Below are 24,476 nucleotides of genomic sequence, written 5' to 3'. Positions count from 1 at the left end.
GGGAAGTGGTGGTGCTTGGGAGTGATTGGATTGGAACTGGGGTAGGAAAGGATCATACGATGGTGAATGGTGAAGAGAAGCTTGTGAGTGTGGTGGTTCGAGGTTATGTTGAGAGGATGGTCTATAGGCACAGGGTGGGGCTTGTTGGTAGTTACAAGGTTGTCCACCATATCTATCAGCTGGGTATGCATTATAGAATGGTCGTTGTCCATGATATCTTGGAGGGTGTTATTGCCTAAAGGGTTGATTAAATCCTCTTGGCTCCATCCATCCTTGATTGGTTTGATCTTGATGCATATTCCTGCTGCAACTTCTATTTCCTTCAACAAAGTTAGAACCAAACTCAAAGCGAGAGGGGTGAGAGTTCATAGTAGCAAATAAAATTAAAAAGGAAAAACAGAAATAAATAAACAAGAAAAAGAAAAATATTTACAATAACCAATAATAAGGCACACGTTAGCAGTTCCCCGGCAACGGCGCCATTTTGACGTTAGAGGTTTTTGCCAGTAAAGAATTTTATAAAAACAATCGCGTTGTAGATATAGTCTCTAAACCAACAAAAATCCCTTCGTACAAACGTTTTGGTTGTCACAAGTAACAAACCCCTTAAAATTGATAACTGAGTATTTAAACCTCGGGTCGTCTTCTCAAGGAACTGCAGGGAAGTATGTTCTTATTATTGGTTATGGAGATTGTAAATTGGGGTTTCAAGAATGAGGAACAAGTAATTTAATGGCAATTAAATTAAATGGCAATTGAAAATAGATAAATACTGTAAAGCAAACTTTTGGCAAGGTATGAGAAATTAGAGGTCCTATCCTAGCTATCCTTAGCAATGATGATGATGGTTGAATCCTAATTCCACTTTGTTAACCTTTACTAAGATAAAGGAAGGTCAAGGGATTAATTGGTTTGATCTTCGAATCCTATTTATTTCCTAAGAAAATATTGGGATTACGGAAGTTCAATTCAATTAACAAAGATAACAATTATCAATTATGCTGTTGAATTGGATAACTCCTGAGTTACTGATTTCTTAACTAAGACCAAAAGGAGAAAAATAAATCTACTTGGAATAAAATGTCTTCAGAGTAAAAGTAACAATAGCATGAATAAGAGTAATCAATATTAACTGAAATACCTCAAATAACATTAATAAAAGAGTAATCTGTAACATGAAAGGATTCATAAAGTAGCTGGCAAAAGTAAATAAAAGGAATATTGAACCTGATCAAAAGAGATAATCCTGAAAGTGAATAAAAATCCTAATCCTAAAGAGAGAGAGAATCTCTCTCTAAACTAAATCTAATTCATGGAAAGTAAAATTGGCGAGCTCTTTCTGAATGGATGCATTCCCTCACTTCATAACCTCCGGTCTATGCCTTCTGGACTTGGATTTGGGCCAAAAAGGGCTTCAGAAATCGCTAGGAGCGTTTTTTGCAATTTCTGGTGCATGGCCTCTGTCACGCGTCCGCGTGGGTCACGCGGTCGCGTCGTTCGGAGCTTTTCCTTGCCACGCGGTCGCGTCAGTCATGCGACCGCGTCATATGCGTTCTGCTTAAGGCGCGCGGTCGCGTCAGTCATGCGGCCGCGTCGCTGCTGATTCGCGCTTGGCACGCGTCCGCGTCGCCCATGCGATCGCGTGGATGCCAATTCTGCAAAACTCCGTTCTGCACTTTCCTTCCATTTTTGTATGTTTCCTTTTCCATCCTTTAAGTCATTCCTACCTTAGAAGATCTGAAAATTACTCAACACACTAATCACGGATCAAATGGAATTAAAGGTGATTAAAATAATTAATTTAAAAGCATAGGAAACATGTTTTTCACATACATCACATAATAAGGAAGGAGAAGTAAAACCATGCAATTAATATGAATAAGTGGGTGAAGGATTGAATAAATCTCTCAAATTAGGCACAAAATACATCATAAAATATGGGTTTATCACTTTTACCACACCAAACTTAAAAGGTTTGCTCGTCCTCGAGCAAAAGAAGAAAGAAAGTAGTAGAAGAAGAAAAAAATGGAGGAGATGGAGGGAGAGAGTGTATTCGGCCAAGGGGGAGAAGTGGTGGTTGTAATGTGTGAAAATGGAGTAGTGTTGAGGGGTTTATATAGGGGTGGGGTGGAGGGTAGGTTTCGGCCGTTAGGGTTGGGTTTGGGAGGGAAAAGAATTTGAATTTTGGAGGTAGGTGGGGTTTATGGGGAAGAGTGGATAGATGTGAGTGGTTAAGGGTATTTAGGGAAGAGGTATGGAGGTGATTGGTGAAGGGTATTTGGGGAAGAGAGTTATGAAAATGTGTGAAGAGGAGAGAAGAAGAGTTGGGGTAGGTGGGGATCCTGTGGGGTCCACAGATCCAGAGGGGTCAAGGATTTAACATTCCTGCTCCAAGTAGGCGTACAAAATGCCCTTAGAATGCATGTCTGGCGTTAGACGCCAGCTTGTTGCTTGTTTCTGGCGTTTAACACCAATTCCATGCTCTGTTCTGGCATTAAACGCCAGTTTGGTGCTTGTTTCTGGTGTTTAACGCCAGCTTGATGCTTTTTTCTGGCGTTAAACGCCAGTAAGCTCTTCCTCCATGGTGAGCTATTTTTAATGCTGTTTTTCATTCTGTTTTTTATTTTTCAGTAGTTTTTGTGACTCCACATGATCATCAACCTAAAAAAATATAAAATAACAATAGAAAATAAATAGATATAATTGAATAACATTGGGTTGCCTCCCAACAAGCGCTTCTTTAAAGTCAATAGCTTGACAGTGAGCTCTTATGGAGCCTCACAGATGTTCAGAGCATTGTTGGGACCTCCCAACACCAAACTTAGAGTTTGAATGTGGGGGTTCAACACCAAACTTAGAGTTTGGTTGTGGCCTCCCAACACCAAACTTAGAGTTTGACTGTGGGGGCTTTGGTTGACTCTGCAGTGAGAGAAGCTTTTCATGCTTCCTCTCCATGGTTACAGAAGGAGATCCTTGAGTTTTAAACACAAGGTTGTCCTTATTTAGTTGAAGGACCAACTCTCCTCTGTCCACATCAATCACAGCTTTTGCTGTGGCTAGGAAGGGTCTTCCAAGGATGATGGATTCATCCTCATCCTTCCCAGTATCTAGGATTATGAAATCAGCAGGGATGTAAAGGCCTTCAACCTTCACTAACACGTCCTCTACTAGTCCATAAGCCTGTTTCATGGATTTGTCTGCCATCTTTAATGAGAATTTGGCAGCCTGTACCTCAAAGATTCCTAGTTTCTCTATTACAGAGAGTGGCAATAAGTTTATGCCTGACCCCAGGTCACACAGAGCCTTCTCAAAGGTCATGGTGCCTATGTTACAGGGAATTAGGAATTTACCAGGATCCTATTTCTTTTGAGGTAAAGTGTGCTGAACCCAGATATTCAGTTCATTAATGAGCAATGGAGGCTCGTCCTCCCAAGTCTCATTACCAAATAGCTTGGCATTCAGCTTCATGATTGCTCCTAAATACTGGCAACTTGCCCTTGAACAATGTCTTCATCTTCTTCAGAGGAAGAATAGTCATTAGAGCTCATGAATGGTAAAAGGAGGTTCAATAGAATCTCTATGGTCTCTAGATGAGCCTCAGATTCCTTTGGTTCCTCAAAGGGAAACTCTTTATTGGTCAGTGAACGTTCCAGGAGGTCTTCCTCACTAGGATTCACGTCTTCCTCCTCCTCTCTGGGTTTGGCCACACCAAGTAAGGTTATGGCCTTACACTCTCTTTTTGGATTCTCTTCTGTATTGCTTGGGAGAGTACTAGGAGGAGTTTCAGTGACTCTTTTACTCAGCTGGCCCACTTGTGCCTCGAAATTTCTAATGGAGGACCTTGTTTCATTCATGAAACTTAGAGTGGCCTTAGATAGATCAGAGACTATATTTGCTAAGCTAGATAGATTCTGCTCAGAATTCTCTGTCTGTTGCTGAGAGGATGATGGAAAAGGCTTGCTATTGCTAAACCTGTTTCTTCCACCATTATTAAAGCCTTGTTGAGGCTTTTGTTGATCCTTCCATGAGAAATTTGGATGACTTCTCCATGAGGGATTATAGGTGTTTCCATAGGGTTCTCCCATGTAATTCACCTCTGCTATTGCAGGGTTCTCAAGATCATAAGCTTGTTCTTCAGAAGATGCTTCTTTAGTACTGTTGGATGCAGCTTGCAATCCATTCAGACTCTGAGAAATCATATTGACTTGCTGAGTCAATATTTTATTCTGAGCTAATATAGCATTCAGAGTATCAATTTCAAGAACTCCCTTCCTCTGAGGCATCCCATTACTCACAGGATTCCTTTCAGAAGTGTACATGAACTGGTTATTTACAACCATGTCAATGAGTTCCTGAGCTTCTGCAGGCATTTTCTTTAGGTGAATGGATCCACCTGCAGAATGGTCCAATGACATCTTTGATAATTCAGACAGACCATCATAGAATATATCCAGGATGGTCCATTCTGAAAGCATGTCAGAAGAACACTTTTTGGTCAGTTGCTTGTATCTCTCCCAAGCTTCATAGAGGGATTCACCTTCTTTCTGTTTGAAGGTTTGAACATCCACTCTAAGCTTGCTAAGCTTTTGAGGAGGAAAGAACTTAGCTAAGAAAGCCGTGACCAGCTTATCCCAACAGTTCAGGCCATCTTTAGGTTGAGAGTCCAACCATATTCTAGCTCTATCTCTTACAGCAAATGGGAAAAGCATAAGCCTGTAGACCTCGGGATCAACCCCATTGGTCTTAACAGTATCTCAGATCTGCAAGAATTCAGTTAAGAACTGAAAAGGATCTTTTGATGGAAGTCCATGAAACTTGTAATTCTGTTGCATCAGAGAAACTAATTGAGGCTTTAGCTCAAAATTGTTTGCTCCAATGGCAGGGATTGAGATGCTTCTTCCATGTAAGTTGGAATTTGGTGCAGTAAAGTCACCAAGCATCTTCCTTGCATCTCCACCATTGTTATTATTTTCGGCCATGTCTCCTTCTTTTTTGAAAATTTCTGTCAGATTTTCTCCAGAGAGTTGTGCTTTAGCTTCCCTTAGCTTCCTCTTCAGAGTCCTTTCAGGTTCAGGATCAGCTTCAACAAGAATATTCTTATTCTTATTCCTGCTCATATGAAAAAGAAGAGAACAGAAAAGAAAATATGGAATCCTCTATGTCACAGTATAGAGATTCCTTATATGAGTATAAGAAGAGAAGAATAGAAGAAGGAAAAGATAAGAATTCGAACACAGAGGGGAAGAGTGGGTTCGAATTTTTAAGTGAAAGAGGAGTGTTAGTAGATAAATAAATAGATAGAAAGAGATGAGAGAGAGAAGAATTCAAAAATTAAATAAAATAAAATAAAAATATTTTTTGTTTTTATTTTAAACATTGGTTTTGATTCAAAATTTAAAAGTGAAATAAAATAAAATTAAATTAAAATTTATATCAATTAGTTAGTTAAAAAGGAATTTTGAAAAAGAGGTTAGTGATTTTCGAAAATTAGAGAGAGAAAAGATTTGAAAATCAATTTTGAAAAGATAAGTTAGAAAAGATTTTTAAATTGATTTTGAAAAAGATGTGATTGAAATTTATTTTGAAAAAGATTTGAAAAAGAAATTTAAAAAGATTTGAATTTGAAAAATTAAAGTTGATTACTTGACTAACAAGAAACAAAAAGATATGATTTTAAAATTTAAAGATTGAACCTTTCTTACTAGGCAAGTAACAAACTTAAAATTTTTTGAATCAATCATATTAATTCTTAGCATTAGTTTCGAAAAAATATGAAATAGAAATAAGAAAAAGATTTTGAAAATAAATTTTGAAAATTTCGAAATTATGAAAGAAAAAATGAAAAAGATTTGATTTTTGAAAAAGATTTGAAAAAGATAGAATTTTTAAATTGAAAATTTGATTTGACTCATAAGAAACAACTAGATTTTAAAATTTTTTGAAAAAGTCAACTCAAATATTCGAATTTTATGAGAAGAAAAAGGGAAAGATATTTTTTTGATTTTTGAATTTTTAATGATGAAAGAGAAAAACAATGAAAAGACTCAAAACATGAGAATTCAAGATCAAAACACATGATGCATGCAAGAACACTTTGAATGTCAAGATGAACACCAAGAACTTATTTTTGAAAATTTTTAAGAAAAGAAAACATGCAAGACACCAAACTTAGAAATTTTCAAGCTTTAGACATTAACAAATTGAAAATGTATATGAAAAATAAGAAAAGACACAAAACATAAAAATGCAAAGATCAAACAAGGAAATTCATCAAGAACAACTTGAAGATCATGAAGAACAAATGCATTATTTTTCAAAAATTTTAAGAAAAATTAAAAAGATGCAATTGACACCAAACTTAACAATTGACACTAGACTCAAACAAGAAACACAAAATTATTTTTGGTTTTACGATTTTATTAAATTTTTTTTGGTATTTTTCGAAAATTAATTGGAAAAAGAAAAATAAGGATTTCAAAATTTTTAATGAGAATTCCAGGAATCATGCAATGTTAGTCTAAAGCTCCAGTCCAGGAATTAGACATGGCTTACTAGCCAGCCAAGCTTTCAGTGAAAGCTCCGGTCCAAAACACTAGACATGGCCAATGGCCAGCCAAGCTTTAGCATACAAATCAGGCATACAACAACTGATCAGGTGGGAGTCCACGGACTCTTGTGATGATAAGTTGAAATCTCGGTCCAAAGGATTAGACATGGCTTCACAGCCAGCCAGACTTCAACAGATCATCGTGAAACTCTAGAATTCATTCTTAAAAATTCTGAAGCCATAGAATAATTTATTTTTTTTTTTGAAAATTTTTCGAAAATAAAAAGAATAAAAACAAAAACTTAAAATTAAAATAAAATTACCTAATCTGAGCAACAAGACGAACCGTCAGTTGTCCAAACTCAAACAATCCCCGGCAACGGCGCCAAAAACTTGGTGCGCGAAATCGTGATTGTTCATTCCTTGGTAACGGCGCTAAAAACTTAATACACACGTTCATAATCTTAGTTCTTTTTCACAATTCCGATACAACTAACCAGCAAGTGCACTGGGTCGTCCAAGTAATAAACCTTACGTGAGTAAGGGTCGATCCCACGGAGATTGTCGGCTTGAAGCAAGCTATAGTCATCTTGCAAATCTCAGTCAGGCGGATTCAAATGGTTATGGTGAATTGATAATTAAAATATAATTAAAATATAAAATAGGATAGAGATACTTATGTAATTCATTGGTGAGAATTTCAGATAAGCGTATGGAGATGCTTTTATTCCTTCTGAACCTCTGCTTTCCTACTGCTTTCATCCAATCCTTCATACTCCTTTCCATGGCAAGCTTTATGTTGGGCATCACCGTTGTCAATGGCTACATCCCGTCCTCATAGTGAAAATGATCCAAATGTGCTGTCACTGCATGGCTAATTATCTGTTGGTTCTCGATCCTGCTGGAATAGGATCCAGTAATCCTTTTGCGTCTGTCACTACGCCCAGCACTCACGAGTTTGAAGCTCGTCCGAGCCATCCCTTCCCAGATCCTACTCAGAATACCACAGACAAGGTTTAGACTTTTCGGATCTCAAGAATGGCCGCCAATAATTCTAGCCTATACCACGAAGACTCTGATCGTAGATCAGGAGGCTAAGAGATATGCATTCAATCTTGTTTGCATGTAGAACAGAAGTGTTTGTCAGGCACGCGTTCATAAGTGAGAATGATGATGAGCGTCACATAATCATCACATTCATCATGTTCTTGTGTGCGAATGAATATCTTAGAGAAGAAATAGGCTTGAATTGAATAGAAAAATAATAGTACTTTGCATTAATTCATGAGGAACAGCAGAGCTCCACACCTTAATCTATGGTGTGTAGAAACTCTACCGTTGAAAATACATAAGTGAAAATGGTCCAGGCATGGCCGAATGGCCAGCATCTAAAAGAGGGTTCAATCCTCAAAACATGATCAAAAGATCCCCCCCGGTGTCTAAAAACAATAGTAAAAAGTTCTATTTATACTAAACTAGTTACTAGGGTTTACAGAGATAAGTAAATGATGTAGAAATCTACTTCTGGGCCCACTTGGTATGTGCTTGGGCTGAGCATTGAGCTTTCATGTGTAGAGACTCTTTTTGGAGTTAAACGCCAATTTGTAACCTGTTTCTGGCGTTTAACTCTGCTTTGTAACCTGTTTCTGGTGTTTAACTGCAGGATAGGGTAGAAAGCTGGCGTTGAACACCAGTTTGCGTTGTCTAAACTCGGGCAAAGTATGGACTATTAAATATTGCTGGAAAGCCCTAGATGTCTACTTTCCAACGCAATTAAGAGCGCGCCATTTGGACTTCTGTAGCTCCAGAAAATCCACTTCGAGTACAGGGAGGTCAGAATCCAACAGCATCTGCAGTCCTTTGTCAACCTCTAAATAAGATTTTTGCTCAGGTCCCTCAATTTCAGCCAGAAATTACCTGAAATCACAGAAAAACACACAAACTCATAGTAAAGTCCAGAAATATGATTTTTATTTAAAAACTAATAAAAATATACTAAAAACTAACTAAATCATACTAAAAACTGTGTAAAATAATGCCAAAAAGCGTATAAATTATCCGCTCATCAGTGTGCATATTGTAATTAGTTTGCCTATGTGAATAATTATGTTTAATTGCTAATTGCTCTACTTGATGTAACTGCTCGATTGTGTTTGAACCTTCTTACTTGTGTTTGTGACTAAAAAATGGTTGGATTGTGGAAAATTCGTTGTTGATTGAGCTGCTTAGACCAAGGGCCGTGGTCGATTATGAGATGAGCCGAAGGCTGTGTTCGGTTTGTGTTTTTGGTTTAAAAAAGTATGAAAAACTAAACTGATTCAGCATAGACTTAATGAACCTATGCTTGGAATAGCTTGGTCATTCATGTTGTCTAGGAAAAACTTTTAAAAAGGTTTAGGATTTTTGAATATTTAACAGTTTCTCTTTTAAAAAGGATTTCGGACTTTGAATATTAAATCTTTGGTTTTGAAAAGATACATAAGGCGGCTATTAATCACTGTACTTTAGAAACGACTTTATTTTCGCGTATCCTATTATAATAATTCCCTAACCCCATAGTGAGAACCAGCGAGGACGATGTTCTCACTCCCCCACAGGTCTTTTCCTTTTTCAGGTCATAGATGACGAAGTTTGGAAGAGCTTACTTATTTCTTTTCTGTTTAATCGATGTTTTTATATATATATATATATATATTCTTTGTGAGTATTGTAATTTGTAATCTAAGTATGGATGTAAGTTTTGAAAAATACGTTTTTAGTTTTAAACAGGCTCATATTTTAGTATTAAATATTCTAAGAGTTGTCGTAATACCCGAGCTATCAGAGTGGCGCAGCCGGAAGCGTGACATTGTGATAGTTAGGGTGTTACAGCCAAGAGAAAGAGAAAACATTGAATGGATCTTAGAAGAATTGAACAACTATTGTCCAGTCTGTGCTCATGTATTTCCTTGTAAACCAATGTTGCTTGGGAATTATACTCTCTATATTTTGTTTAATTCTAAACTAGGTTTATGTTTATATTTAGGCTAATTCTAATAGTAGTTAGCTACAAGAGTAGATTATTTTATACACCTTTAATATTTAATGTATTTCCATCTAAACATTTCTGAGAATACTCTAATATTCCCCCAACCACACACACCCTTAGTGTATGTTATAGTACAGATTTTACAAGTTTTCTTTTTTCTAGTGGTATTTGTTTTGAATTACAGTTGATGTATCAATACATTTTGTTGATGTATGGTTGTTACTTATTATTATAGTTGATGTATCAATATACTTTGTTTATGTTTTGAATTATATTGACTTGCTTGTTTATAGTACTTTTCTTTTAGTTTGATAATACGATGAATTTGTTTATTTTTTGAAATATTATAAATATTCGAATACAAATTAGATAAAAATTTGTATTTATTAAATTTGTATTTATTTTATATGAAAATATGTTTATTTTACAATGAAAAAATCTAAAAAAAAATTCTATTTTATCTTACTGGCGGATTTACAAACAGATTTTTTGTCTGTATTCAAAGTTTGGAATGGTTTTCCAAAGCTCTAATTACCGACGGAAAATTTGTCAAAAAATATGTTGCTAATTACCAATGGAAAAACCGTCGAAAAATCTGTCTCTAATTACCCACGAAAAATCCATCGAAAAATTTGACATTTCAGGGAAATGGAGGTGAGAATTTACGGAGGAAAAATCTGTCAGTAACAGGTAAAAATTTGTAGGTAAATTTCTGACGAAAAAAATCTGTCGGTAAATAATTTTCGACGAGGCCTTTACAGAGGAACAAAATCCGTCGATGACCAAATATTCGTCTGTAATAAAGACTAAATTTGTCTATAAATCTTTCTGTATTAAGCAATTTTCTAGTTGTGCGAGCAGAGAAGAACTAAGAGAGTAGAAGCTTTAGGTTGCTGGAGAAAGTTTACGTTGAGCAAAGGTTTATGTTGAAGTAGAGAAGGTTTACTTTTTAGGGAGCGTGTGTATCACAAACGATGAGTGGGGGGAGGGGGAGGGGTTGAAGACGTGTCTAGGTATTTTTACTTTGATAACTTGAATGCATTTTTTATATGGATGTAAAGTATTATTGTACTTATATACACCAATACATATTGGTATGAAAACGTAAAAACCTTAATCATATACATGCTTAAATATATAGCAAAAATTATAATGTATTTAATAGTTGTTGATATTTATTATTAATTGATTGAATATAGAGAAGGTTAGCAGTAATTATAATAATTTTAATTGCTACCTATAAAGAGTGAATTAAATAATAATAATTGAATTAATTTCTAATTTTAATTAATAAAAATTAAATTTATTAAGTTAAAATAAGTAATTAAGAATTAATAATAAAAATAATATTATTCTCTTATTTAAAAGAATAATATGATCCTTTTTTTTCACTGCCATTATAAAATATATATATATATATATATATATATATATATATATATATATATATATATATATTATTTGATTATTATTTTGCTTAACATAATATTCACTTCATATGATTATTATGTATATGCAAATTAGTTTGGGTTGATCAGATTTTTTTATTTTGGGAAATCGTTATTCTACATATATTATTATATTATTATACTAATAGTACAATAAGGAGATATTGACACATATTATCAGAAAACTATAATAGTTTAGCAAAAGGGGAAAAAAAGAAGTGAAGAGAAATTAAAGAAAAGTAAAGTAATAAATAAATTCATTACTTTAATAAATAAGGAAAGAAAGAAAAAGGTGAAAGATAGATATAGCATATCTCAATGTCTACGATCCCACTGGTGCCATCCAACAACCTCGATCACTCATTCTTTTCACGCTCACGGACGGCTAATTTTATTTATTTTCATCCCTAGGAATTTAAGTAATTTGTAATACGAAAAATCATGTTGTGGCTAATTATTTAGTTCTAGGCTTCTAGCAACGAAGGTGTGATCCAATTTTTTTTTTTTTTTTGGGTGACTTAGGTGTGATCCAATTAACACTTACAAAGCCGGCCTCGGTCTAGTAATTTGTGATTATCTTTAGAGATTATCCAAGCTTAAATCAACGAGACTTAATTAATAATAAAACTTGAGTTGGGGAAAAATAATTTTCTGTTTTTTTTTTTTTATGACAAAAAGTGAAAAGGGATTGTAATTGACCCGATCCATTGGATAACTAGTAGTTGATTTTACGAATTTCCATTATTAATGACTTTAATTATAAAGAAACCGAAGGAAAATAGGAAGAACTTTTTATGTATGAAAAATAAACGAAAATATTTGGTGGGTGTAGTTAATATATATGTGCCCTAAAGGCATATGAGAATACTATCATTAATAGAATATTTAAATGTTTTTATTTAAATTTTTTAAATATTTTTATTTAATTTTTTTTGTATTTTAAGAAAAAATATTTAATTTATTATCTTAACATGTATTTTTAAAATACAAGTTAGATAAATTCATATTTAATAACAAAAATAATTAATTAAAAATAGTTGATAATAATTAATAAATATTAAATAATATAAATTCTACTTTTTTATTTTTTTAACATATTATATATATAGTTAACATGTCAATTAAAATGTATAGTTGCTTGCTATGACCTAAAATAACTTACAGGCCAAATATATAAATAAATAAATAAATAATCAAATAAAACTCATCAATGAAAGCTCATACGGTCATACTATAGTTCTTATGATTATTATTGGAATAATTTTAATTATATCAAATATACTTGTATTTTAATAATTTTAATAGTTAATTTTAATTATAAAAATATATATAATATATTAATTAAAAAAGTAAATTACCATTTATACCCACGAAAGTTGAAAACGCTGACATATCTATCCATAGAAAAAGGAAATTATCATTTGTACCCATAAAAAATAGTTTTTGCAAGCAAAATTATCCAAACCCTAAAAAATTAAATAAAATTCCTAAACTACCCTTCTCTCCACCACTATCATCTCCTCCCTCCTCTCTCTCTCTCTCTCTCTCTCATTTTTCTTAGCCACCCAATTCCAACATCAACCACATACCACTGTATCACCCTCCTCATCACCGTTCACCCCCTTCTCCGCCAGCAGCGTCGCAGTCCTACGCCGAGCCCAAGAGCACCGCGCCAGCTTCTCCTCGCCACCATCACCATCGGCCTCGAACCAGAGCCTACTGCGTCAGAGACCCTCCTCTTCACGCTACCTTATCGCAGGCATAGCCAACCCTCTTCACCTCTTTCTGCGTCGTAGAACCACCACCGTCGTTGCCTGATCCCTGCCGTTGTTATTGATGTGTGGAAAACGATCCAACACCTAAAACTCACCAGCAACTGTACCGGGTCGCATCAAGTAATAATAACTCACGTGAGTGAGGTCGATCCCACAGAGATTGAAGGATTGAGCAATTTTAGTTTAGTGGTTGATTTAGTCAAGATTACAAGAGTTGATTTAAGTGATTTGCATCCAACAGAAACTAAATTGCATGAAATGTAAAGGGAGAGGGATAATTGACAGTAAATTAAAGAGCAAAAGAAAGTAAAGAAGCTGAATCTTAAAGTGCAAGTAATGTAAATGGCAGAAACTTAGATTGCAACAAATGTAAATAACTGAAGGTTAAAATGCAAGAAATGTAAATGGCTTGAATCATAAAAGGATTTGGGGACTGGGAGTGCAGAAAGTAAACAAGCAAAAGTAAATTGCAACAGGCAGAAGAGTAAGCAATGAATTGAATTGAGATAGATCTCTAACAGAAAAGTAAATCAGCTTGAAGAAGCATTCAACAGATGAATTAAAAGGGAAATGCAAGATCTCAGGGGTCAAGAGACTAGAAATCCAAGTCTAGATCTCATTGCCTTCCTTGATCCAACTCAAAGAACAATTGCAAACAAATTTAAAGTTCAAAACAGTAAAAACTTTGAATTCAAATCACTGAATTCTTGAATTATGCAGAGAAAGGAACAAAGAGATCTCAAGGTGAGATTGAGACAGAATTTTCTCAATTCTCAACACCCAAGACTCAAGCAAAGTATGTAGAAAAGAAAACAAGAAAATCCAGAGGAAGAGAACTCAATTCTCCTCCCAATTCTCTCAAATCCAAAATCCAAGTAAAAACTCCAAATTACAAGTGAAAATTCTAAAAGAAGAAAAAGGTTTTTTTCTCTAAATCAAACTAGCTTCTATTTATACACTTCCTTCTAATGATCATTAAGCCTTGAATTTGGGCCCTTGGACTTGATGGAATTGGGTTGAAGATAGCCTCTGTTGATTGCTCTTAGTCTTAAGAAGAGATCCATTTACACTATGGACTTTGGGATCATTTACGTTTGAGTCAACCTTTGAGGCAAATGTTGACTCAAACGTCTTCGTGCAATGCATCATGCAGAACGGATTTTGCTGTCACTCACGTTTGAGGTCAAACGTGAGCTCAAACGTGATCCCTCCAAGGCAATTTTTAGCCAACGTTTGACCTCACGTTTGAGACAAACGTTGGCACAAACGTTGAGTCCTCCAGGGTGTTCTTCTTAAGCCAACGTTTGACCTCACGTTTGAGGCAAACGTTGGCGCAAACGTTGAGTCCTCCCAGGTGCTTCTTTCATGCCAACATTTGACCTCACGTTTGAGGCAAACGTTGGCACAAACATTGAGTCTTCCAGTGTATATTATTGAGCCAACGTTTGACCTCACGTTTGAGGCAAACGTTGGTGCAAACGTTAGCTTCCTCCAGGGTGGCTTTGCTGTTATCCACATTTGAGTTCACGTTTGAGGCAAACGTTGACTCAAACGTGATCTTCTCAATGTTGCCTTCATTTCCATTCCTGCCATCCCTTTTCTTCAACCTTTCTCCAATTCTTTTGGTCACCTATCATCAATCAACAAATGCATCAAAGCTATGCTAAAATCATGAGACTTCTCATCCTTGACATATAAGTAATTATAGCACAAAACCTCATGAAAATGCATCAATTTACTCATGGTTGATTGAATCCAAGTACACATGAATTTCTACCCAAATGGCTTACTTATAACTCAAGAAAGTGTATAAAACCTATTAAAAACAAAGGAAAAAGACTAGTAAAACTAGGCTAAGATGCCCTGGCATCAGTTATATCTACCTCTCCCTTGATTTTCTTTTGCTTTGTTCTTCATTATAGGTTCATGAACCAACCCATTTTTTGTAGGCTCCAATGGTGTCTCCCGCAGGTGGAGCATCAGGCCTTCACCCCCGAAGAGGACGACACCATAATCAGAGCTCACGCTCGGTTCACAGATGAGACATTTTCTGGCGAGTCACGGCAGCGGAGAGTGATTAATAGCGCGATTGCGCCGCCGAGGGATTCGGAATAGAGGAAGGAAGGAAGAGAAGGATCGAAGCGAGAGAAGAATTCGTCGAAGAAGGTAATGCAGTCATCGACGACGGGGTTGATGTCAGGGATGTGGGCGATGAGGCTGTCAGAGAAGCCGTGGCCCTGATGGTCAATGGTGCAGGTGGCGAATCCGGCCTTGGCAAAGTAGATGGCGGTGAGCTGGAGGAACCAGCTGGATTTGCCAGTAAATCCGTGACCGAGGACGAGGGTTCCGGTGACGGTTGCGGGGGTAGCGGGAGCCACCATTGAGTGAAGAGCTTGAGGGGTGGTGGTGGGATTTGAGATTAGAAAAGGAAAGAGGGGTGGTGGAAGGGGGAAGAGGGTTAGGGTTAGAAAGGTGATTGGGTGAAAAAGGTGGTGTGGTGGTGAAGATAAGGGTAATTTAGGGATTTTAGGTAATTTTTTAGTGTTTGGATAATTTTGTTGTGCGGAACCCATATTTCATGGGTACAAATGATAATTTCCTTTTTCTATGGATAGATATGTCAGCATTTTCAATTTTTGTGGATACAAATGGTAGTTTACTCTAATTAAAATCAAACTGAAACACAAATATTCTAGGTACATTTAAAAAATTTTTATTAGTATAAACGTACATACTTTATCTACAAATACATTATAAAAAATATATATAACATATTTATTAAAATCAAACTCAAACACAAGAATTCTAAGTACATTTAAAAATTTTCTATTAGTATAAACATACATACTTCATCTACAAATACATATAATCAGTCAAGTTCTTTTTTTTTTTTTAGGAATTAATCATTAAGTATATTTGAAAAATACTAATTTGACAATTAAAAGTAAGATAACAATTAACAATATTATGCATCTATACAATACAAAGAGAGAAAGAAGAGAGATTAAAAAATGTGGGATTGTGAAAGTTCATATTTTAATGGTCAAATTAGTATTATTCTATTTATTCAGTAATTTAATATATATATATATATATATATATATATATATATATATATATATATATATATATATTACTAATTTTATAATTAAAATGTGTCATATGTTATTTTTTAATTGAAATCAAATCTTTTTTTTTTAAATTAAAGAGTTTTTTTCTCTTTCTCTATTCCATTGACAGTTTTTCTATCTCTCTCATTCCTTCACTCACTTTATCTCTCATACATATCATTATCATTATCAATAACTAATTATAAATTTGACAATCAAAATATGTAACATAATATTTTTAATTATAATTAAAATTAAATTAAAATTGAGATATAACTATATTATATTATTAATTTAGCAACCAAAATATATCACATAACACTCTTTCGTTAACATTAAGATGAAATATTTCTCTCCAAAATTATTCCTCTATCCTCTTATCTTCATCTCTCTCCTTTATTTCTCTTTATCCTTCCCATTCTATATCTAACTTCTTCTCTTTCTTCAAATATTTAGTACATATAATTTGAAGAGAAACTAATGTTGTGATTAATAATTAGAATAAAGATTCAATTATTTCAAAAAAATAAAATTTGAGTTAATTTTATACTATTAATATATATTTTTTAATACTAATTAAAATCTAATTTTATACTTTTATATAGAAAAAATATTATTTTTAAACAACAAGCATAAAAATTAAGTATTTTTATTTGTACAACAAACTTAACACTTAATCAAAATATAAAAGTATACACATTAAATTCTTTCAAGTTTTAGATAATGAGTATTAAAATTAATTATTAGTAAAAAATTAAACTCTCATATAAAAATAATAACTAAAAATTTTATTGTTTGATTTTTTTATCTGTGAAGATCTTGGTCTTCTTAATTAGCCGACGGTGACCTTTGTTCCCTACGACTTTTTTATAAAAGTAATTTGATTTTATAAATATTTTTTATCATAATCTATAATATCATGATAAAACCAATGTAATTTTAAAAGAATAATATTATTATGGACAAAAATACTAATATATATTTATAGATATGATAACAAATAAAAAAATCACTAAAACAGATATCAACAAAAATGATATATTATGTGAAAAAAAATCCATCTGGAAACCCAAAAAAAAGAAAAGAAATTCATAAAATTTTTTACGAAAATAGAGATCTTAACAAACGAAGGCAAGATGAGAGAAGAGATCTCTACCTCTTATAAATCCATTAAATCTCATGATTGTTACAGTATAATATAAAACCTAAAAATTAAACTTCTGATTATTATTAATTTTATTAATATGGGATTTGTTCGATAGCTCGGCTCCTGAATGGGTCGGGTATGCTAGTATCAAAGAATGATGGGTGCTGGAAACTGGATCTGTTGTTTCCTGGGAGCGAGGTCTTTCTGGGCAAGCGATGAGAGGAAGAGGTGGGGCCACCTCTGGGGAGGGGTAGGGCCCTCCCCTTAAATAGTTTGTATGGGAGTGGGTCCTACAGGAGCATGCCCTCTTTCGTGGAAACTTCCTCCCCAGAATGTTCGGTATCATGCAGGAGGGGTGACACTCGGGTCACTTTCTAGTTCAGGTTCGGGCAATCGCTGGGTCGGCCGGACGTTCGGACCTGGGTCTTCTGCTTTGTTGGGCTGGGCCGGAACAGGGCTCCCAACGTGCCAGCTACAGTCGTGAGCGCCGTGGTTGGCGCGTTCTCCTCAACTCCCCCTTTGGTTGGCTCCTTGCCTGGTCGGCCGCTTGTGATAGGGGCGTGCCCCCTACGCGTGAGTGGCGTTCGCCAGTCTTTGGGGGACGTCAATCGTCACCTCATTTTTTGCGCGGGATATTTAGTGCCCATTATGGTTGATTTGAAGCTTGGGCAAAAATTCTATTTTGTCCCTGCCTTTTGCGCTTCTCAGTGTCAGTTACATTCAGTTTTTGTGCCTTTTCTTCTTTTTTACACTTCAAACTCCTTCTCTTCCCATTATTCTTGCGTTTACCATCGCTTCATCCGATTGATTCCTCCCAACTCAAACGTTTCCAATACGCTTTGCTCTGCCGCATTTCCTTGGAATTTTCCATCCTTCATTCATCATCTCTTGGTAGGCATTACCTCCATTTACTATCAGCTGATCAATCCTATTTTTGTTGTTGTTGGTTCGCTTTTTTTACTGCCTTGACTCTGTATAACTGCTGCTAGATAGATTTTAGGGGGGGTTTCCATTAGATGCGTTGTTTGCTTTTGGTTAACTTTTAACTGTAGATTAGTGCACAGTAGGTTGTAGTGTTAGTTCTGTATCACCCGGATTTCCGACCGTCCGGTCTGACTTAAGCGACGACTCCCCCACTGTAGGTATGGCACAACGCCCCGTCGCGAGAGCTCCCATGGACCGTTACACCTGGGTTACCTCAGACGTGAAAGATACATCCTCCAAGATGACCCTGGAGGAGCTCCAGGAGTTTCGCAAGTCCAACCTGCTTTGCAGAGGTGGTCCCGAGTAGGGGTGAAAACAGGCCAGGCCAGGCCAGGCTTTACTCTTAACAGGCCTGGCCTGTTATATAGTTCATTGGCTTGAGTTTGGCCTGCAGCCTGTTATAGGCTTTTTTTAAAGTACTAAGTCTGGTCCGTTATTCAGCCTGGCCTGGCTTAAAGCCTATTAAAAGGCCTGATAATTTTTTTATAAAAATAAAAATATTATTTTAAAAAAAAAACTCTTTTTTAATAAATATATTTATATGTAATATGTCATATTTAATATTTATAAGAATTTTTAAACTTTACTGTATTTAAAATATACAAAACTATTTATAATTAAATATAATAAATTTAAAATATCTCATAATTTTGTTAATAATAAAAAAATATTTATATATGTAATTATGTATTAACAGGCCCAGGCGGGCCTGACAGCCAATAAGGCTAATTAGTGAGCCTGGGCCTGACCTATTAATATAATAAGGCTTTTATAAGAGTCTAAGCCTGTGCCTCTTTTTTTTGGAAGTGGGGTTTATCTATTGCAATACTGAATAGTTTTTGCATCTCACTCTTCTTTGAATCAGAGAAATATCATTGTCATTCGAAATTAAAATCTGGATAATATTATGAATTCTCTAATCTTTTATACTTCAGTTTAATCTTTGAACACAGCAGATATCCTTTAATTCTCTTTTAATTGGTGCTTTGCACCTTGAGCCTAGCCGTGACTTTAAATGTTCTGTCTCAAAGGTTAATTGACACAAGAACACTGCAAGCACGTAACTGGGAAACTCTCTTGAAGTTTTGATTTTCTTTCAGCTATTCCCAGACAGTGGTGCTCAAAGCCTTTGGCATACTCTGCTAAATGCACTTGGTCTCGACCCTAAGTGTTCTGAATCAAGGATTACTTGACACAACTACACCACAAGCATATGACTAGGGAAACAACTCTTTGAGCTTTTAATCATGTCTGACCTCCCTAGTCATTGATGCTCAGAGCCTTCAGCTGTGCTCCTCCATGAAGAACATTTATCTCCCCATGGTGCCACTGATGATAAGGTAAATAGAGAGCGTACTCTACAACACCAAACTTAAAAGTTTGCTTGTCCCCAAGTAAAGAAAAACTCCAGGGTGTCAAAAATTCCTTTTAATTGCTCATGTTCCTGTTTTAATCACTCTGCATGACCAAAACACATGTAAAACAAGAAAAATTCTAAAAAAATTGAGATAAAGTAATTTAAAACCAGTACCAAAATAACTATAATGCTAAAATCAAAATAACTATAAAATTAAAACCAAAGTAACTGCAAAACCAAGGATACTAGTAGTTGGGTTGCCTCCCAACAAGCGCTTCTTTAATGTCACTAGCTTGACACTTGATTGTTGAATTTTCTTCCTCTTATTCCAGTTGGTTAAAAGAAATGTCTCCAAGGGGGGAGAGGTGAAAATTAGTGTCCTTGGACTTGAATTTCTCCTAACAAGCTTTCTTTTATTGTTATTAGCTTGATTCACCTTGCTTGTTGGGGTAGAAGTTGGATTGCTTGTTGTTGACCTTCTCTTTTTCATGGATATTGTCTTTTGTTTCTTGGTCACAATCCCCTTTTCAGTGCTTTCCTTGGTTGCCTTCACTTCTTTGATTTCAAAATTTGGGTGTTGTGTGATGGTTGGAATGTACCCTTCATCAAGAATTTATCTTGAATTGGTGGTTCAATAAACTCACTCTCTATGCCACTCTCTGCTTCATTAGGACCAAGGAAAGCATATTCAAGTGTTGGGGGAGAAGTCTTCAATTCAAATGTGGGCAGTGCATTCAGATTTTTCTTCTCAGGAGCTTGCATGCATAGAATTATAGGGACTTGTATGGCTTCCTCCGGAATTAGTAGAATGTGCAAGCATGGAGTGTGCATGGCTTCCTCCTTTGTTTGTGTATCATCCTCCTTTGTTTGTGCATCTTCCTCCTTTTTTTTGCATCTTCCTCTTCTTCCATGTGTGAGGGTGGAGAATTCTCTAATTCACTGGAGTATGAACTCCATTGATTGATTTTCTCACTTTCTTCCATAGGATCTTACATTGTATCTCTTGGGAAGGAATTTGCTTGTTCCTCTTCCTGGGGCTTGATAATCAACTGCACATATTTCTCTATATTTTTGACACTCATCTTCATATCATGTATGAATTCTTTCATGCGAAGCTCAAGAGCTGATGGTTCTTGATATGAATAAGGAGATGGTGGCTCTTGATATAAATAAGGAGACGATGGTTCTTGATAAGAGTAAAAAGAGGATGGTTCTTAGTATGAATAAGGAGATGGTGGCTCTTGATATGAGTAGAAAGATGATGGTTCTTGATATGAATAAAAAGAGGAGGATGGTTCTTGGTATGTATATGGAGATGGTGGTTCTTGATATGAATATGGAGATGGTGGTTCTTGACGGATAGGATATGGGACATTGAAATCTTTTTGCTCTTGACCTTGCTAACCAACATCCGGGTAGTTCCTCCATCCACAATAATATGAATCACTCTTTGGGTGTGAGTAGTAACCCATGTGATCTCTCTCCATTATTTTTCTTAGCACAAAGCACCAAATAGAATTAAACACACCATGTGGTAAACAGGCAAGCAAAGAAGAAAGAACATAAAGGAAAATAAAATAAAATATAAAAGAAAACAAAAATAAACAAAAAGTAAAATAAAAAAATAAACTGAATAATTAAGAAAATAAAATAACTAATAAGCAAAAAGGAGTATAAAATTTAAACTCAATAAATAAAATAACTAGGAAGAATAAAACAACTACGGGGACATGATAAACCCAAATTTTGTGGTTTATCTTGTGCTTAATTTGGGTGGTTTTATCTACTTTTCTCATATTTATTCAATGAAATAGCATGGTTTTGTAATTCTCCCTAAATTTGTACTTGAGTGTGAAAACATGTTTTTTAGGCCTTAAGATAGCTAAATTCAATTCACTTTAATTCCATTTGATGCCTTGATATGTTTGTTGAGTGATTTCAGGTTCATAAGGCAAGTATTGGATGGAAGAAGTGAGGAGAAAAGCATGCAAAGTGGGAGAACTCATGAAGAAATGAAGGAACCGCAAAGCTGTCAAGCCTGACCTCTTCGCACTCAATCAACCATAACTTGAGCTACATAGGTCCAAATGAGGCAGTTTCAGTTGTGTTGGAAAGATAACATCCGGGGCTTCAAAATGATATAAAATTTGCCATAGTTTCCTGACGTCTAGGGATGCGTACGCGCACTGTATGCATGCATGCCGATGGAGCAGTGTGGGTCCACTTTGGGCAACTCGTTGGGGGCGATTTCTAGCTCATTTTGGGCCCAATCCAACTCATTTCTGATGCTATTGAACCCAAGGATTGGGGCGGGGGGGGGGGGAATGAACCAAGTAGTCATAGTTTAGTTTTTATCATGTTTTAGGTTAGAATTCTAGAGAGAGAAGCTCTCTCATCTCTCTAGATTTAGGATAGAAATTAGGGTAAAATTAGGTTAATCACTCTCAAATTTCTCTTTCAATTCTTGTTTTGATTTTAATTCTCACTATATTTTAATGTTCTATTATCTTAATCTTCTTAGTTTCTCTTGTGATTTCTTATTTTGCTCTCTTTTATGTTGATGAACCATTGTTGGATCTCAATTTTCTTTAATGCAATTTTATGTTTCCATGCTCTTCTATGTTTATCTTCATTGTTATTGTTGATTGCTTGCTTATGATAGTTATGGGTTACCTTTAATTCTTGCATTTTATGATGTTTACTTTCCTTGCACACTAAGTGTTTGATAAAATGTTTCCTCTAGTTTTTGAGTAGTTTTCTTGACTCTTGGCCTAGGCTAAGGGAATTGAGTGACCTTGAGTCATTGGGTCTCATTGAATTGGTGATTTGAGAACCCTTGGTGATCAATTTGATACCCATTGACACTAACACACTACTAATCTAATTAGTAGATAGGTTGGGACTTATGGGTTGATGTTGATTAAGTCATTTGATATACTTCAAGTATAGAAGTAAACTTAATGAGCTTGGTTCCTCATAATTGTCAATATTTGGTTTGTAGACAAGGATGGTGATCTCAATTACCTATGTCTAGCCAAGAGTACTTTTCCTTTGTTTCATTAGTTTTTTTCATTTTACTTTCTTGTCATTTAATTTTTCTTGCCATATACTTTTCTTGCAAAAAATATAAAATCAAACCCCTTGCATTTTCATAGCCAATAATTGAGCATTTCATTGCAATTCCTTGTGAGACAACCCGGAGTCCAAAAACTTCGGTAAATTTTCATTGGGGTTTGTACATGTGACAAAACCAAATTTAATTTGATTTGAGGATTGACTATTGGTTTGGACTATATTAACAACTGAATTATTTTGTGAAATTCCGAACCGGTATAAATCCTTGCATCAAATTAATGGCGCCGTTGCCGGGGAGTTGCAATGGTGTTATGTTATTGGCTATTGTGAATATGTGAATATGTTTGCCTTTTGCTTATTTGTTAGTTTTTGTTAGGCTTAGGACTTGTTGCTTATTTTTGTAGCTTTTGTTTTTATTTGATATTATGAATTCTCACCCCTTTGGCTATGAGTTTGGCTCAAATTATGTTGTAGGGAATGGAAGCTACAATGAGGATGTGCATCAAGGATGGAACAATCAAAGATAGGAGGAGCCTCAAAGGATTGATCAACCTTCTTGGCAACAACAACCTCCGGTCTCTTATAGGTATAATTCCCTCCAATTGCATATCAATCTAATGGATGTGGTGACCCTTATTGTGATTGTCAACAACCACCACCACATGCCTATGAACCACCCCCTCAAAATGGTTTTGAACCACCTTACTCACAAGCCCCATACCACCAAACACCTCCATATGGCCCTAATCCTTATCCACCCTACCAACTACCTTATGAGCCATATGAACCATACATAGAACCATCACAATTCTAACACAACTACTCTCAAGAACCACCTCAATATACACCAACTCCATACCCTTATCAAAATGAACTACCTTCCAACTATAATGCCTTCCTCTCAAACAATGAACCCTCTCTTCCACCACCGCCCCCCGATGAAGCCCTCACGCTAGAACTAAGAGATCTTGACTCTCAACTCCAAAGGCAACAAGAGGGGATGGAAAAGGATTTTAAAGAGCTAGGAGCCAAGATGGCTATCCTAGTGGAAGCCGTTAGCAATATGGCCTCCTCCCAACTAAGCCTAAGCAACCAAAGCATTCCCATTGATGAATGTGGAGAAGAAATTAAAGAGCATAGTGAGGGAGTGAGTTTAGAGCTTCAAGGTGAAGAAGAGAAGTTGAAGCAAGAATTGCCACAAGGGGAGGAAGATGAGACAATTGAGCCGAAATGAGTGGTTGAAGACCTAGGAGATGTTGGAAGTCCATGGGAATGAAACATTAGAGAGCCCTCTTTCAAGAAGCTTGACATTGATGTTGAGGAGGGTGTATGGTGGACGAAATTGTGATCACATTAATGTAGTACTCTTTGTTCTTGTATGGAATCATTATTATGGCTCTTTACTATGTGTGGACACAACTCCGTTCAACTAACCAGCAAGTGTACTGGGTCGTCCAAGTAATAAACCTTACGCAAGTAAGGGTCGATCCCACAGAGATTGTTGGCTTGAAGCAAGCTATGGTCACCTTGTAAATCTCAGTCAGGTGGATATAAAACAGTTATGTGGTTTTCGAATATTAATTAATAAAATAGGGGTAGAAATACTTATGTAATTCATTGATAGGAATTTCAGATAAGCGAATGGAGATGCTTTCGTTCCTCTGAACCTCTGCTTTCCTGCTATCTTCATCCAATCAGTCTTACTCCCTTCCATGGCTGGCTGTATGCAAGGGCATCACCGTTGTCAGTGGCTACATCCCCTCCTTTCAGTGAATAATATGCTCACGCACCCTGTCACGGCACGGCTATTCATCTGTCGGTTCCCGATCATGCTGGAATAGGATTCACCCTCCTTTTGCGTCTGTCACTAACGCCCAGCACTCGCGAGTTTGAAGCTCGTCACAGTCATTCAATCATTGAATCCTACTCAGAATACCACAGACAAGGTTTAGACCTTCCGGATTCTCTTGAATGCCGCCATCATTCTAGCTTACGCCACGAAGAT

At 35.7% G+C, this 24,476-nt stretch overlaps 1 protein-coding gene and 1 non-coding gene across 2 annotated transcripts; one reads left to right on the top strand and one right to left on the bottom strand.

The window, feature by feature from the left end:
- The first annotated feature begins 4,469 nt into the window (after positions 1 to 4,469).
- Positions 4,470 to 4,577, top strand: LOC148567114 (small nucleolar RNA R71). Its single transcript, XR_015882465.1, has one exon. It is a non-coding gene; the product is annotated as a small nucleolar RNA R71 (small nucleolar RNA).
- Positions 4,578 to 14,819: 10,242 nt separating this feature from the next.
- On the bottom strand, positions 14,820 to 15,179 carry LOC107636259 (caffeoylshikimate esterase-like). The gene has a single exon (XM_016339782.1). The coding sequence runs from the start codon at positions 15,177 to 15,179 to the stop codon at positions 14,820 to 14,822; it is 360 nt and encodes a 119-aa protein (XP_016195268.1).
- Positions 15,180 to 24,476: the final 9,297 nt, after the last annotated feature.

Source organism: Arachis ipaensis, chromosome B4, assembly GCF_059453495.1.
Source record: "Arachis ipaensis isolate K30076 ecotype BB chromosome B4, ASM5945349v1, whole genome shotgun sequence".
NCBI classification, from domain to species: Eukaryota; Viridiplantae; Streptophyta; class Magnoliopsida; order Fabales; family Fabaceae; genus Arachis; species Arachis ipaensis.
This window is presented reverse-complemented; position numbering and strand designations above follow the sequence as displayed.

Bases quoted from the DNA above. Each gene is read 5' to 3' on its own strand.
- LOC107636259 (XM_016339782.1), bottom strand. From the start codon at position 15,179: ATGGTGGCTCCCGCTACCCCCGCAACCGTCACCGGAACCCTCGTCCTC.